The following is a 15,449-nucleotide window of genomic DNA, read 5'->3' on the forward strand; positions in this document are numbered from 1 at the left end:
TGAAAGCATGGAGAACATGAGAATATTGGAAAGTATTTGTATGTTTTGAATTTGTTTTAGATGGAGAAAACAGACCCGAAATCAAAAAGTCAACCGCAAGCCAGAATATTTCTCACGAACATCAAACCCAGGAGATGATAATGGAGAGACTCACAGGAGACAGCTTCTGGTACTCCATCCTAGGAGGACTCTGGGATTTTGATTACCATCCAGAGTTTAACCAAGAAGACCAGCAGAGATATTTAGGACAATTAACTTTGACACATAAAAAGATCACACAGCAGAGAAACCTTGAGTGTAACAAGTTTGCAGAAAACTGTAATCTGAACTCAACCCTTAGGCATCGGAGAATTCCTTCCATTAAAATACCCCTGAAGTCTGACCGACAGGGAAACAGCATCCAAGATAATTCAGACTTGATTTACTATCAGGGAAATTATTCAAGAGAGACTCCCTACAAATACAATGAGTGTGGAAAAATCTTCAATCAACATATCCTTCTTACTGATCATATTCGTACTGCAGAGAAACCCAGGGAGTACGGGAAGGCCTTCAGCCACACCTCATCTCTTTCCCAGCCTCAGATGGCGCTTACAGGAGAGAAGCCCTATAAGTGTGATGAATGTGAAAAAAGATTCAGCCAGAGGATACATCTCATTCAACACCAGAGAATTCACACGGGCGAAAAGCCCTTCATATGCAACGGATGTGGGAAAGCCTTCCGTCAGCATTCATCCTTCACTCAGCATCTGAGGATTCATACGGGAGAAAAGCCCTATAAGTGTGATCAGTGTGGGAAAGCCTTTAGCCGTATCACGTCCCTTACTGAACATCACAGACTTCACACTGGAGAGAAACCTTACGAATGCCGTTTCTGTGGCAAAGCCTTCAGCCAGAGGACACATCTGAATCAGCACGAAAGAACTCATACAGGAGAGAAACCCTATAAATGTCATGAATGTGGGAAAGCCTTTAGCCAGAGCGCACACCTTAATCAACACAGGAAGATCCATACTCGGGAGAAATTATGTGAATATAACTGTGAGCAAACCTTAAGCCACAGTCCTCCGCTTCACAGCACGTAACTCATGGTGGGGGAAAGCATGGAAATACATAAATGTGGGAAACCATGGTGGGGGAAAGCATGGAAATACGTAAATGTGGGAAACTCATGGTGGGGGAAATCATGGAAATACGTAAATGTGGGAAACTCATGGTGGGGGAAATCATGGAAATACGTAAATGTGGGAAAGTCATGGTGGGGGAAAGCATGGAAATATATAAATATGGGAAACCATGGTGGGGGAAAGCATGGAAATACATAAATGTGGGAAATTTTTGGTCAGACATTTTTATCCCATTCAATATCAAATTATTCATAGTGGAGAGAAACCTTATATATAAACTTTTTTTTTTTTTAAACAGACTCTCACTCTACCATGGCTGCAGTACAGTGGCATGATCTCAGCTTACTGCAACCTCCGCCTCCTGGGTTCAAGCAGTTGTCCTGCCTCAGCCTCCTGAGCAGCTGGGGCCACAGGCACACGCCACCATGCCTGAATAATTTTTTGTATTTTTAGTAGAGACACTGTTTCACCTTGTTGGCCAGGCTGGTCTCGAACGCCTAACCTCAGGTGATTTACCCACCTCGGCCTCCCAAAGTGCTGGGATTACAGGCATGAGCCACTGCGCCTGGCCATAAACTTTCAATGCATAGAAACCAAATTAATTTAAACCTTAAACTAGCAGCGTATTACATTCCCGGGAGGGATTATAGAAGGGAAAGTAATTTATTTTACAAATGAGATTATATTTGGAGTCATGTTCCAAATCTGATATAAAACTTTTTAAAAAATCAGAAATCCTTATCCAGGCATGGTGAGGCATGAAAATGGTTTGAACGTGGGAGGCGGAGGTTGCAGTGAGCTGAGATCACACCACTGCACTCCAGCCTGGGCAACAGAGCAAGACTCTGTCTCAAAAAAAAAGAAAAGAAAAGAAAAGAAAAATCCTGTAGGCAACAACCTGTAATTACTGTAATTACTCACCTGTAAGTTTTATGGTGTAAAACTTTTAAATCAGAAATTTTTATTAATTAAAGGCAGTGCTGGCTGTACGTGATTGCTCACGCCTGTAATCCCAGCACTTTAGCAGGCGAAGGTGTGTGATGACCTGAGGTCAGGAGTTTAAGACCAGCCTGGCCAACATGGTGAAATCCCATCTCTACTAAAAATTCAAAAATTAACCGGTTGTGGTGGCACACGCCTTTAGTCCTAGCTACTGAGGAGGCTGAGGCAGGAGAATGGTTTGACCTGGGAGGGGACGTTACAGAATGCCAGGATCACACCACGGCACTCCAGCCTCAGCGACAGACTGAGACTCTGCCTCTAAATAAATAAATAAAATTTAAAAGTAAAGGCAATTCTGTAGTGCAGCCAGTCACATTAACTTGAAATAAACATAAAAGAGCAATATTTCGGCTGGGCGCGGTGGCTCACGCCTGTAATCCCAGCACTTTGGGAGGCCGAGGTGGGTGGATCACAAGGTCAAGAGATCGAGACCATCCTGGTCAACATGGCGAAACCCCGTCTCTACTAAAAATACAAAAAAATCAGCTGGGCATGGTGGCGCGTGCCTGTAATCCCAGCTACTCAGGAGGCTGAGGCAGGAGAATTGCCTGAACCCAGGAGGCGGAGGTTGCGGTGAGCGGAGATCGCGCCATTGCACTCCAGCCTGGGCAACAAGAGCGAAACTCCGTCTCAAAAAAAAAAAAAAAAGTATTTCAGTAATATCAGTTATTTGTATGCTTTCTTTACAGTTTTTACCATATATAGTATTTACTTATTCTTTATAAAGGGATCCAAGATTATTCACCTTCTAGGAAATAGTATTTGGCATATAAAACTAGTAAGTTATATGCTAGTTTTATCTGCTAATTATTCTACTTTTCATCAAAATAGATACATAACTCTGAAATTAAAAATATTCATTGTTGTACCACCCAAAATCGTGTAGCCGCTGTTTGAGTGACTGTGTTGGTTTGTGGCGATATTCTGTGAGGGTTCTATTTGCAATCTGGCATTGCTTTCTTCCTGCGAATCCGAGGATCACTTTGATAAAAGCCTTGAAGGAGACTTGAGCGTCTGTCGATGAACTTTGAAATGCTGATTCAGAGAAGTCTGCTTTTCTGTTTTGTTTCCATTTTACATTTCCCTGTGGCAAGCATAGATTTTTTCAGTTAAAATTGTTTCTTCTGTGTTTGTAGTGTAGAAGTTTTGGGTGTTCGTAAGATAATGACAGAGGCTAAGAATCCCCATGCTATCCCATACCACTGTGGAAGATGCAGGAGTGAGGAGCCGTAGCTGCAGATGAGCCATGGTGCCATGTTGGCAGTGGGAATTGGAGAGCTCAGTTATGTAAACACCTAAAGAACTTAGGTCGGGCGCGGTGGCTCATGCCTGTAATTCTAGCACTTTGGAAGGCCGAGACGGGCGGATCACAAGGTCAAGAGATCGAGACCATCCTGGCCAACGGGGTGAAACCCCGTCTCTACTAAAAAATGCAAAAATTAGCTGGGCGTGGTGGCACGCACCTGTAGTCCCAGCTACTCGGGAGACTGAGACAGAATTGCATGAACCCAGGAGGCAGAGGTTGCAGTGAGCCAAGATTGTGCCACTGTACTACAGCCTGGTGCCTGGTGACAGAGCAAGACTCTGGTTCAAAAAAAAAAGTCGTCTAATTGGCTTTATCACTTATTTTATTTATTGAAATATATATCTGGGCTGGGTGCTGTGGCTCTTGCCTAATCCAGCACTTTGGGAGGCCAAGGCAGGTGGATTACTTAAGGTCAGGAGTTTGAGACCATCCTGGCCAACATGGTGAGACTCCGTCTCTACTAAAAATACAAAAAGTAGCTGAGCGTTGTGGCATGCGCCTGTAATCCCAGCTACTTGGGAGGCTGAGACAGGAGAATCACTTGAACCTGGGAGATAAAGGTTGCAGTGAGCTGAGATTGTACCACTGCATTCCAGCCTGGACAATAGAGCGAGACTCCATCTCAAAAAAAAAAAAAAAAATATATATATATATATATATATGTAATATATATATATATCTGTACCACTTTTTTTCAAAAAGAATTCATATTAGTTTGTTTGCATTGCTCTAAGGGAATATCTGAAACTAGGTAGTTTATAAAGAAAAGAAGCTTTATTTGTCTCACAGTTCTGCAGGCAGTCCAGGAAGCATGGTGCTGGTGTCCGCTTCTGTGAACGGCCTCAGAAAACTTCCAGTTATGGCAGAAGGTGAATGGGAGCCAGCATATTACACGGAGGACAGTGGCAGGAGAGACACGGGGGAGGTTGCCAGCTGCTAAACCCTCAGCTCTCGCATGAACTACCAGAGCAAGAACTCATTGAGTGACACAGGGAGGACACCAAGCCGTTTGGGACGGCTCCGCCCCCATGGCCCAAACACCGCCCACCAGGCCCCACCTCCAACACTGGGATCACATTTCAGCCTGAGATTGGAAGGGACAGATATCCAAAGTGTAATGTATCAGAATCTAAGGTGATTTCATTTAATTTTCATGATTGCTGCCTTGTTGGACGAAGTCACATTTGATGTTTTTGTTTGTTTGAGATGGAGTCAGGCTCTGTCGCCCAGGCTGGACAGCAGCTGCGCATTCTTGGCTCACTGCAACCTCCGCCTCCTGGGTTCAAGCAATTCTCTCAGCCTCCTCAGTAGCTGGGACTACAGGTGCGCACCACCATGCCCTGGCTCATTTTTGTGTTTTTAGTAGAGTTGGGCTTTCACTATGGTGGTCAGGCTGGTCTCGAATTCCTAACCTCAGGTGATGCACCTGCCTCAGCCTCCCAAAACGCTGAGATTACAGGTGTGAGCCACTGTGCCCAGCCCCACGTTTGATGTTTAAAGCATTCTAAATGGAAACCATCATAAACCATGAATAGCTGCAAGTATAGAGACACTTCAGTTTCTCAGTTTTTCAGGTTTCATCTGTCTTCTCAGGCATGGCTGAAGAAGCCATAAGGTTAAGTTAGGAGTGTAGCCCTCTTGGCTTTTTCACCTTTATTCTAACTTGACCCTGGCTTAAGAGCTCCCTGATTTCTTCTCCCTGAGAAAGGACTGGACTTTATAGACCCTGAGTCAAAGCTGAAATTATTTAAAGACTTTAAAAAATGAAAACACAGCCGGGCGCGGTGGCTCAAGCCTGTAATCCCAGCACTTTGGGAGGCCGAGGCGGGTGGATCACGAGGTCAAGAGATGGAGACCATCCTTGTCAACATGGTGAAACCCCGTCTCTACTAAAAATACAAAAATTATCTGGGCATGGTGGCGCGTGCCTGTAATCCCAGCTACTCAGGAGGCTGAGGCAGGAGAATTGCCTGAACCCAGGAGGCGGAGGCTGCGGTGAGCCGAGATCGCGCCATTGCACTCCAGCCTGGGTGACAAGAGCGAAACTCCGTCTCCAAAAAAAAATAGAAAAATACACAATTAGCCGGGCGTGGTGGCGGCGCGCGCCTGTGGTCCCGGCTACTCGGGAGGCTGAGGCGGGAGAATCGCTTGAACCCGGGAGGCGGAGGCTGCAGGGAGCCGAGATCGCGCCCCTGCACTCCAGCCTGGGGACAGAGCGAGATTCCAAGTCAACAAAAGAAAGAGAAAAGCAGCCCGGGCGACAGAGCGAGCCTCCGTGAAAGGGAAGAAAAGGACAGAAAATAAAAGAAGGAAAAAACACCGGTCCGCAGCCTCCCGCGCCGCCGTCCGCTCGCGGGGCACGTGCGCCCCGCCGCGGGCCCCTTTAAGGGAGAGTGGGCGGGGTCCTGCCTTCGACGCGCGCACTGCGACGTAGGCCCGCGGCCCGGGAGGGGCCGGCGTGGGGGCGGAGCCCGTGCGTGCGGCGTGACGCCATCCCGCCGCGACCGGCGCGCCTCGGGGCAGCTGGCCTCGGGGCAGCTGGCCGCGGAGCCGTGGCGGAGGTGAGCGCGGGCTCCGGGGTGTCGCCGCCGGGGGAGGGTTCGCTGGGGACCCGAGGCGCCGTCGCGTGAGAGCCCTGAGAGCGAATCGTGTCGTGAGACCTCAGAGTTGTCCGGGGCCAGGGGACGAGTCTCCCCAACCTTTCCGAAGCCTGGCGGAATGGACTCGTTATGGTCTGACCCCACGCGCCGCCCGAGTCCTCGGTCGCCGGGGCGGAGACGGGGACCCCGCTGTGGCCCCGCGCGGTGCCGCCCGGGCCGAGCCGGTGGGGGACGCTGCCCGGCGGGTGGAGACGGACGAGGGACGAGGTGTTCTCCCCGCGCCCCTGCGGAGTAGGCCCCTGTGCGGAGCGGGAACGTGAGGCCGGCGAGGGGAAAGCCCCTGCTCGGCCAGCGCTGTGAAGGCGCGAGGTCGGGCGTGTGGCACGTGCGGGCCTCTTGAAAACGGAGCTTCCGGCCGGGCGTGCTGGCTGCGCCTGTAAAACCCGGCGCTTCGGAGGCTGAGGCCAGCGGATCGCCTGTGGGCAGGAGTTCGAGACCAGGCTGGCTAACAGGGCGAAACCCCCGTCTCTACTAAAAATACAAAAAGTACCCGGGCGCCGTGGCTCACGCCTGTAATCCCAGCACTTTGGGAGGCCGAGGCGGGTGGATCACGAGGTCGAGAGATCGAGACCATCCTGGTCAACATGGTGACACCCCGTCTCTACTAAAAATACAAAAAAATTAGCTGGGCATGGTGGCGCGTGCCTGTAATCCCAGCTACTCAGGAGGCTGAGGCAGGAGAATTGCCTGAACCCAGGAGGCGGAGGTTGCGGTGAGCCGAGATCGCGCCATTGCACTCCAGCCTGGGTAACAAGAGCGAAACTCCGTCTCAAAAAAAAAAAAAAAAAAGATCAGTTTTTTTCCAAATGATATGGTAAAGCCTTTGATCAGTTGGAACTTGAACAGCCTTTTAAAAAATCTGATATTGGCTGGGCACCATGGCTCAAGACTGTAATCCACATACTTTGGGAGGCCAAGACGGGCAGATCACAAGGTCAGGAGCTCGAGACCAGTCTGGCCAACATGGTGAAACCCCATCTCTACTAAAAATATAAAACTTAGCTGGGCGTCTTGGGCACCTGTAATCACAGCTACCCAGGAGGCTGAGGCAGGAGAATTGCCTGAACCCAGGAGGCGGAGGTTGCGGTGAGCCGAGATCGCGCCACTGCACTCCAGCCTGGGTAACAAGAGCGAAACTCCGTCTCAAAAAAAAAAAAAAAAAAGTAGCGGGGCGTGGTGGCGCGGGACTGTAGTTTCAGCTACTCGCGGTGCTGAGGTAGGAGAATCTCTTTTTTGTTTGTTTTGAGGCAGAGTTTTTCTGCTTTTGTTGTCCAGGCTGGAGTGCAGTGGCGCGATCTCGGCTCACCGCAACCTCCGCCTCCCGGGTTCACGCGATAGGAGAACCTCTTGAACCCAGAGACGGAGGCTGTGGCGAGCCGAGATCGCGCCACTTCACTGCAACCTGGGGGAAAGAACGAAACTCCATCTGAAGAAAAATAAATCAGTAAACAATAAAATGGTGATTCAAAGAAGCTTTATAAAAAAAGCTGTTTCTGGGTTGAGGGGGGAACAAAAAAGAAAAAACTTTCTGAACTACCCTGAACAGTTCTTGTGACAAAATTCATTTGGCATTATAACCACCAAAATATGAGACTTTGAAATTTGCTTTTCAGGTGACCAAAGCCACATAATGTCCGTAGTTCGTTCATCCGTCCATGCCAAATGGATCGTGGGGAAGGTGATCGGGACAAAAATGCAAAAGACTGCCAAAGTGAGAGTGACCAGGCTCGTTCTGGATCCCTATTTATTAAAGGTGAGACACATGCCTGTTTCCCGGTGGCTTTGATAAATTACCGGCATGTCCTGGATCCTGAGCAAAAAAACTTTTCTCTCTCAGTAGAGTTCTCTTGCCTTTCATCTGCTTTCAGCCAGGCAGTCTGCTGGTCTGTGGGCATAACATGGTTTACACATTCCTAGAAAATAGAGTTATTGTCAATCCACTCTAACTGCTATAGTCATTCTGTATGCAAAGCACTGGCTGGAGGAGGTGGCTCACTCCTGTAATCCTAGCACTTTGGGAAGCCAAGGCAGGTGGATCACCTGAGATCAGGAGTTCGAGACCAGCCTGGCCAACATGGGGAAAACCTCATCTCTGCTAAAAATACAAAAACTAGCTGGGCATGGTGGTACACACCTGTAATCCTAGCTATTCTGGAGGCTGAGTCAGGAGAATCACTTGAACCCGGGACGTGGAGATTGCAGTGAGCCCTTGCACTCAAGCCTGGGCGACAAGAGGGAAACTCCATCTCAAAAAACAAAACAAAACAAAACAGTACTGTGGGAACAGAGAACCGGGCATCTCATTCTTTCCTCTCTGGGTGCTGTAGGAGAGTAACCTTGATTAAGAGACATTTTAGCTGAATCTGAAAAAGGATTTTATCCAACAGGCTGCAGTAGCTCACGCCTGTAATCCCAGCACTTTGGGAGGCCAAGGCAGGAGGATCACCTGAGGTCAGGAGTTTGAGACCAACCTGACCAACATGGGGAAACCCCATCTCTACTAAAAATAAAAAAAATATATAGCCAGGCATGGTTGCAGGTGCCTGTAATCCCAGCTGCTCAGGAGGCCTAAGCAGGAGAATCGCTTGAACCCGGGAACATAGGTTTCAGTGAGCTGAATCACGCCACTGCACTCCAGCCTGGGCAACAAAAGTGAAACTGTGTAAAAAAAAAAAAAAAAAAGTTTTATCCAGAGGACTGGGTTGGGGAAGGTCATTTCAGTTATAATGAGTGGTTTGTGGAAGTTCAGTTAGTTTATTTAGCCATGATAGAGCATGATATTCTATAGGAACATACAGTGGCTTGGCAACATTGAGCCTAGAGCTTTGCATTTGGTAGGCATTCTTGAATGAATGACAAGGACAGTTAGAGCTAGACTGTGAAGGGTCTTTTGTGTTTTGGATTTCATCTTTTTTTTTTTTTGACTGGGTCTTGCTCTGTCACCCAGGCTGGAGTTCAGTAGTGCAATCTCAGCTCACTGCAACTTCATGGTTCAACCAATTCTTGTGCATCGGCCTCCCAAGGAGCTAGATTTCATCCTTTAAGCCGGCAGTCTCCACGTTTTTGGCACCAGGGACCAGTTTCAGGGAAGACAGTTTTCCTGTGGAGATAGGGCAGGGGGAGAATGAAACTGTTCCACCTCAGATCATCAGGCGTTAGTTAGATTCTCATAAGGAGCGTACAACCCAAGCCCCCGCCCATGCATAGTTCACAGCAGGGTTTGTGCTCCTTTGGGAATCTAATGCTGCCGCTGATCTGAGTGCTCGTGCTGCCTCACCTGCTGCTCACGTCCTGCGGAGCGGCCCTGTTCCTGACAGGCCACTGAATGCTCTCGGTGTGCCGCCCTGAGGGCTGGTGCAGCCCTGGGGGTTGCGGATCCCTGCTTGAAGCCAAGGGAAGACAGACTTGGAAACGCGGGTAGGGATGAAGATTGGAGTTAAGGTAATGGGCAAAGAGGCCACTGCAAAAATCTGGGCTGGGAATAAGGGCCTGAACTAAAGTTGATTTCGTGGGGATGGAGTGAAAAAACTATTTCAGGAAGAAAGGACAAAGTCGTTGATTTGTTTGCTGTGCCGGGGCACCGATAGGTGCCAGGGATGGTTTCACAGCCAAGGTTTGGCACGCAGGTGGGTGGAAATGCTGTTCATGCTGAACTTGTTTTTTTAATATATAAAATGGGAACACCTGCAACAGCAGGTTTGTTATAAAGAATAGGTGATTCTAGGCTGGGCACGGTGGCTCACGCCTATAACCCCAGCATTTTGGGAGGCCGAGGCTGGTGGATCACCTCATATTGGGAGTTCGAGACCACCCTGGCCAACATGGTGAAACCCCATCTCTATTAAAATATATATATATATAAATTACCCAGGCCTGGTGGCAGGTACCTGTAATCCTAGCTATTTGGGAGGCTGAGGCAGGAGAATCGCTTGAACCCTGGAGACAGAAGTTGCAGTGAGCCAAGATTTCACCATTGCACTCCAGCCTGGGCAACAAGGCTGAAACTCTGTCAGTAAATAAATAGAACAGGTGATTCTAGTTGTCATTTGTAGTTTATTTGCAATACTTTGAGCCAGGCATAGAACTAAGTGCTTGATATATATTATAATGTTGAATTGTCTTGGTAACTTCAAAGGTGCCCGTATTAGAGCTTCATTTTATGGTGGAAAAACACTGAGCTCAGAGTGGAGTGGGTAAGTGACTCTCACAGCTAGTGGTAGTGGTGAGAGTAGCATGCTTAAAGGCTAGACAGGGCTCCAGTGGGAAGGAGGAATGTAAATGGTATAGAAGAGATGTCGATAGAGCAGCGGTACTGAAGGGAATGGTCTGGAAAGCTTAGGGATAAGATCAACTCTGGAAGCGTCATCCTATTTTCCAAAAATTAGGCAGCTAATTTTGTGGGGGTTTTTTTTTTTTTTTTTTTTTTGAGATGGAGTCTTGCTCTGTCACCCAGGCTGGAGTGCAGTGGCATGATCTCAGCTCACTGTAACTTCCACTTCCCTGGTTCAAGCAATTCCCCTGCCTCAGTCTCCTGAGTAGCTGGGATTGCAGACACACACCATCACACCCAGCTAATTTTTTTTGTATTTTTAGTAGAGACGGGGGTTTCACTGTGTTGACTAGGCTGGTCTTGAACTCCTGACCTCAGGCAATCTGCCTGCCTCAGCCTCCCAAAGTGCTGGCATTACTAGCGTGAGCCGCTGCGCCCGGCCAGGGTTTGTTTCTGAGACGGGATCTCTGTCCCTCAGGCTGGGGTACAGTGGCATGATTCAGCTCACTGCATCCTCAAACTCCTGGGCCCAAGCAGTCCTCCTGTCTCAGTTTCCTAGGTGGCTGGGGCTAGAAGCATGTCACCATGCCTTGCAAATTTTTTTTGGTAGACAATGGGTCTCACTATATCATTCAGGCTCTAAATTTTTGTGCTAGAAGCCTCCTTAGGTGTCTTATCTTTTCCCAAGCGCTGGCTTGTTTTCTGTTCATTACTTTTTCACATTACTTATTGCCTTACCAAGTCCCAAATGGGAACTACTGATTTGTTTCTCTCCCTCTCTCAACAGTATTATAATAAGCGGAAAACCTACTTTGCTCATGATGCCCTTCAGCAGTGCACTGTTGGAGATATTGTGCTTCTCAGAGCTTTACCTGTTCCACGAACAAAGCATGTGAAGCATGAACTGGCCGAGATCGTTTTCAAAGTTGGAAAAGTCATAGATCCAGTGACAGGAAAACCGTGCGCAGGAACTGCCTACCTGGAGAGTCCATTGAGTTCAGAAGCCACACAGCTAAGCAAAAATCTGGAAGAACTCAGTATCTCTTCAGCACAGTGAAGGGGGAGTGGAAGAAGGAGCTAAAGGGAAAGACTGCCATGTTTATGTTATGGAAAAACAGTGTTTTCTGTTTCGTCTCAAACTGTGTCTAATTTCTCTGTGGTGGTTATGAAATGGCTAAAACAAATGAAGTAAAAGGCACATTATGGTTTTTCATAGCGGTCTATGGTCATGTTTCAAATTATCTGCTCCGTGAACATACTTGACGTTACACTAAGTGTGCCTGTCGGTCTGTTGCATCTTGTAAGCTCACTGTTTAGAAGGCTTTGTTTTTGTTTTCTGAGACAGGGTCCTGCTTTGTTACCTGGGCTGGAGTGCAGTGGTGTGATCTTGGCTTACTGCAGCCTCACCTCCCTGGCTCCAACATCTTTCCACCCCAGCCTTCTGCATAGCTGGGAACATAGCAGCATGCCATTACACCTGGCTGATTTTTTGTAAATTTTTTAGACAGCGTCTCTGTGTGTTACCGAGGCTGGCCTTGAACTCCTGGGAACAGTCTGCCCATCTTGGCCTCCCACAGTGCTGGGATTACAGGCCTGAGCCACTGTGCCCAGCCAGTTTTCTTTTTTTCATTCAAAGGAATCTTGAACTTATCTTAGACCTTTTATTTTGAAGGAAGAAAGCCTTTTTTTTTTTTTTTATGAGACACTTGCGCTCTTGTTGCCCAGGCTGGAGTGCAATGGGATGATCCTGGCTTACCAAAACCTCAGCCTCCGCCTCCCGGCCTCAAATGATTCTCTTGCCTCAGGCTCCCGACTAGTTGGGATTGCAATCACGCACTACCACGCCCGGCTGATTCTGTATTTTTAGTAGAAACAGGGTTTCACTACGTTGGTCAGGCTGGTCTTGACTCTACTTCAGGTGATCCATCCACCGCATCCTCCCAAAGTGCTGGGATTACAGGTGTGAGCCACTGCGCCTGGCTGGAAGAAAGCCTTTTCATATAAACAGATAAGGCCACATTAAGGGAATATTTTTGATGCTATATATGCAAAATAAATCTTTTTCTGATTTCATCAATTCCAAAGGGAAATAACATGCTTGTGGTCAGAATTTTTTCGATCAAGCTGTGTTAATAAGAATGTTGACATGCGGAAAATAAAATTTTACAGTTCTGTGTCACTTTTCTTCTATCCTAGGCTAGATTATTTAGGTGTAAGTTCCTAAACTCTGACACATTAAGTTGTAGGACTTCACCCACTGGCATTTGAGATGGAAAGTGAGTTCTGTTTCTGTTCATGAATACACCATGACAAAGATTTTGACTTAAGGAAGCACTGAGCAGTATATTTCCATTTTCTGACCCTTAGAGAATAGGGGAATATTTCTCTTTTTTTTTCCTTTCTCTTTTTTGTGATGGAGTCTCCCCCGTTACCCAGTCTGGAGTGCTGTGGCGCGATCTGGGTTCACTGCAACCTCCACTTCCTGGGTTCAGCTGATTCTTCTGCGTCAGCCTCACCAAGTAGCTGGGTGTGCGCTACCACATCCAGCTAATTTTTAATGTTTTTTTTTGTTTGTTTGTTTGTTTGTTTTTTGAGACGGAGTTTCACTCTTGTTACCCAGGCTGGAGTGCAATGGCGCGATCTCGGCTCACCGCAACCTCCGCCTCCTGGGTTCAGGCAATTCTCCTGCCTCAGCCTCCTGAGTAGCTGGGATTACAGGCACGCTCCTCCATGCCCAGCTAATTTTTTGTATTTTTAGTAGAGACGGAGTTTCACCATGTGGACCAGGATGGTCTCGATCTCTTGACCTTGTGATCCACCCGCCTCGGCCTCCCAAAGTGCTGGGATTACAGGCTTGAGCCACCGCGCCTGGCCAATTTTTAATGTATTTATTAGAGAAGGTTTCACCGTGTTGGCTAGGCTGGTCTCGAACCTTTGACCTCAAGTGATCTGCCCGCCTCAGCTTCCCAAAGTGCTAGGATTACAGGCATGAGCCACTGTGCCCAACCAATAGGGGAATATTTCAATCTCAGCTGATACATGCTTGCTTATTTTAAGATGGGAGTCTTGCTCTGTCACCCAGGTGGGAGTACAAGGGCACGATCTCAGCTCACTGCAACCTCCGCCTCCTGTGTTCAAGCAATTCTCCTGCCTCAGCCTCCCAAGTAGCTGGGATTACAGCTACTCACCACCATGCCCAGCTAATTTTTGTATTTTTAGTAGAGACGGGTTTTCACCATCTTGGCCAGCCAGGCTGGTCTTGAACTCCTGACCTCAGGTGATCCACCTGCCTAGGCTTCCCAAAATGCTGGGATTACGGGAGTGAGACACAGTGCCTGGATGAAAGTGAGACTTCTTAGTAACAGTCATGTAAGATTGGGTGTCTGATGGGCAGACACACCCAGTACAGTCTCAACAAACAATCCCCTAGTGTGCAGGTGCCTGCCCCTGTTCTTCACAGGCTGAATACTACAGGGTTGCAGTCTTCCTGGGCTTCGCCTAAGTTTCATTATCCCCTTAGTGACATCTTGGCCGGGTACGGTGGCTCACGCCTGTAATCCCAGCACTTTGGGAGGCTGAGGTAGGTGGATAACGAAGTCAGGAGTAGGAGACCAGCGTGGGCAACATGGTGAAACCTGTCTCTACCAAAAATACAAAAATTAGCCAGGCACAATGGTGGACACCTGTAATCACAGCTAGTGAAAGGCTGAGGCAGGAGAATCACTTGAACCCGGAAGGCGGAGGTTGCGGTGAGCCGAGATCGCGCCACTGCACGCCAGCCTGGGCAACAAGAGCAAAACAACGTCTAAAAAAAAAAAAAAAAAATCTTGGCCCCGTCCTACTTGAAGTTTCAAATTCCCAGTGGTGAAACTTTCTCTCCTTTTATGAATTAGCCACCCCGCCACTATTCTCCCTCTCCTCTGGCTTCTGTGAGTTTTTTGTTCGTTTTTGAGGTGGAGTCTCACTCTGTCGCCAGTCTGGGGTGCAGTGGCAGGAACTTGGCTCACTGCAACCTCCGCCTCCCAGGTTCAAGTGATTCTCCTGCCTCAGCCTCCCAAGTAGCTGGGATTACAGGCGCCTGCCAACACACCCAGCTAATTTTTTTGTATTTTAGTAGAGACAGGGTTTCACCGTGTTGGTGAGGCTGGTCTCAAACTCCTGACTGCAGGTGATCTGCCTGCCTCGGCCTCCCCAAGTGCCGGGCTCACAGGCCTGAGCAACGGCACCCAGCTACATTTGTGGCTTATCTTCCTGGAGGGTGCACTTTTCCGTCTACAGCACCAGCCTCCCAGACCCGCGCCTTTGCTTAAGTTATTTCTTGAGCCGGGGATGGCCTCCCTTCTTCCCCTGGGACTGAGCTGTCCTGCCAGCTCCTTGGGGACCTTTTTCCCCATGTGTACCCCAATTCGCAGCCACCCCCGGTAACATGCTCTTTTTTGTGCCTCTTTTGCGTCTTGAGAACCAGTCCATTTCGACTTGTCACACTCGGTCCAATCATCATTGCACATTCTGTCCCCACTAGACCTGGACGGCTTGAGGGTGGGTACCAAGGACTCCCCATAGCCAGTGCCCACCAGTGCTGAAATGAATGGGAACCATGCCGTCCCAAGACCTTCAGAGTTCGGGGCAGTGGGGGGGGGGGGCGCAGAAAAAAAACGCCTTCACAGTTCTTCATTTTATTTGCAACAGGATGTCGCTGTGCTGGCCAGGTTGGAGCGCAGTGGCATGATCATAGTTCAATGCAGCCTCCACTTCCTGGACTCAAGCGATCCTTCCACCTCAGTCTCCAGTGCAGCTGACACCACAGGCGCGCTCCTCCATGCCCGGCTAATTATAAAATTTTTCGCAGAGTGCGGGCTCGCTAGGTTGGTCTCGAACTCCTGGCCTCAAAAGAGCCTCTGGCCTCAGCCTCCCAAAATGCTGGGATGACAGGCATGAGCCATTGCGTCCAGCAGCAGAATACATCGGTTTTTTTGAAATGCAATATATTCACCTACTGCAAAGTGGAAAAGGTATTGGCGGGGCGGGGTGGGGGGAGCCCCACTGCCCTGCCCTGCCCAGGCCCTGGATTCCGGGGCGACAGT

At 48.6% G+C, this 15,449-nt stretch overlaps 1 protein-coding gene across 8 annotated transcripts in view; it reads left to right on the forward strand.

The window, feature by feature from the left end:
* Positions 1 to 11,578, forward strand: part of LOC101050218 (small ribosomal subunit protein uS17m) — a 52,106-nt gene extending 40,528 nt beyond the window's left edge. For 5 of the 8 annotated variants that reach the window (XM_039460343.2, XM_074390328.1, XM_074390329.1 and 2 more), the window contains one exon: positions 61 to 4,048. In XM_039460343.2, the coding sequence (XP_039316277.1) occupies positions 61 to 1,085 (1,025 nt within the window). In that variant the 3' untranslated portion in view covers positions 1,086 to 4,048. Of the gene's footprint in view, positions 1 to 60; positions 4,049 to 5,900; positions 5,997 to 7,290; positions 7,312 to 7,708; positions 7,849 to 11,152 lie in introns of those variants that run through there. The other 3 variants (XM_039460348.2, XM_074390332.1, XM_074390331.1) reach the window with 3 other exon arrangements.
* The last annotated feature ends 3,871 nt before the right edge of the window (positions 11,579 to 15,449 follow it).

Source organism: Saimiri boliviensis, chromosome 20 (genome assembly GCF_048565385.1).
Source record: "Saimiri boliviensis isolate mSaiBol1 chromosome 20, mSaiBol1.pri, whole genome shotgun sequence".
NCBI classification, from domain to species: domain Eukaryota; kingdom Metazoa; phylum Chordata; class Mammalia; order Primates; family Cebidae; genus Saimiri; species Saimiri boliviensis.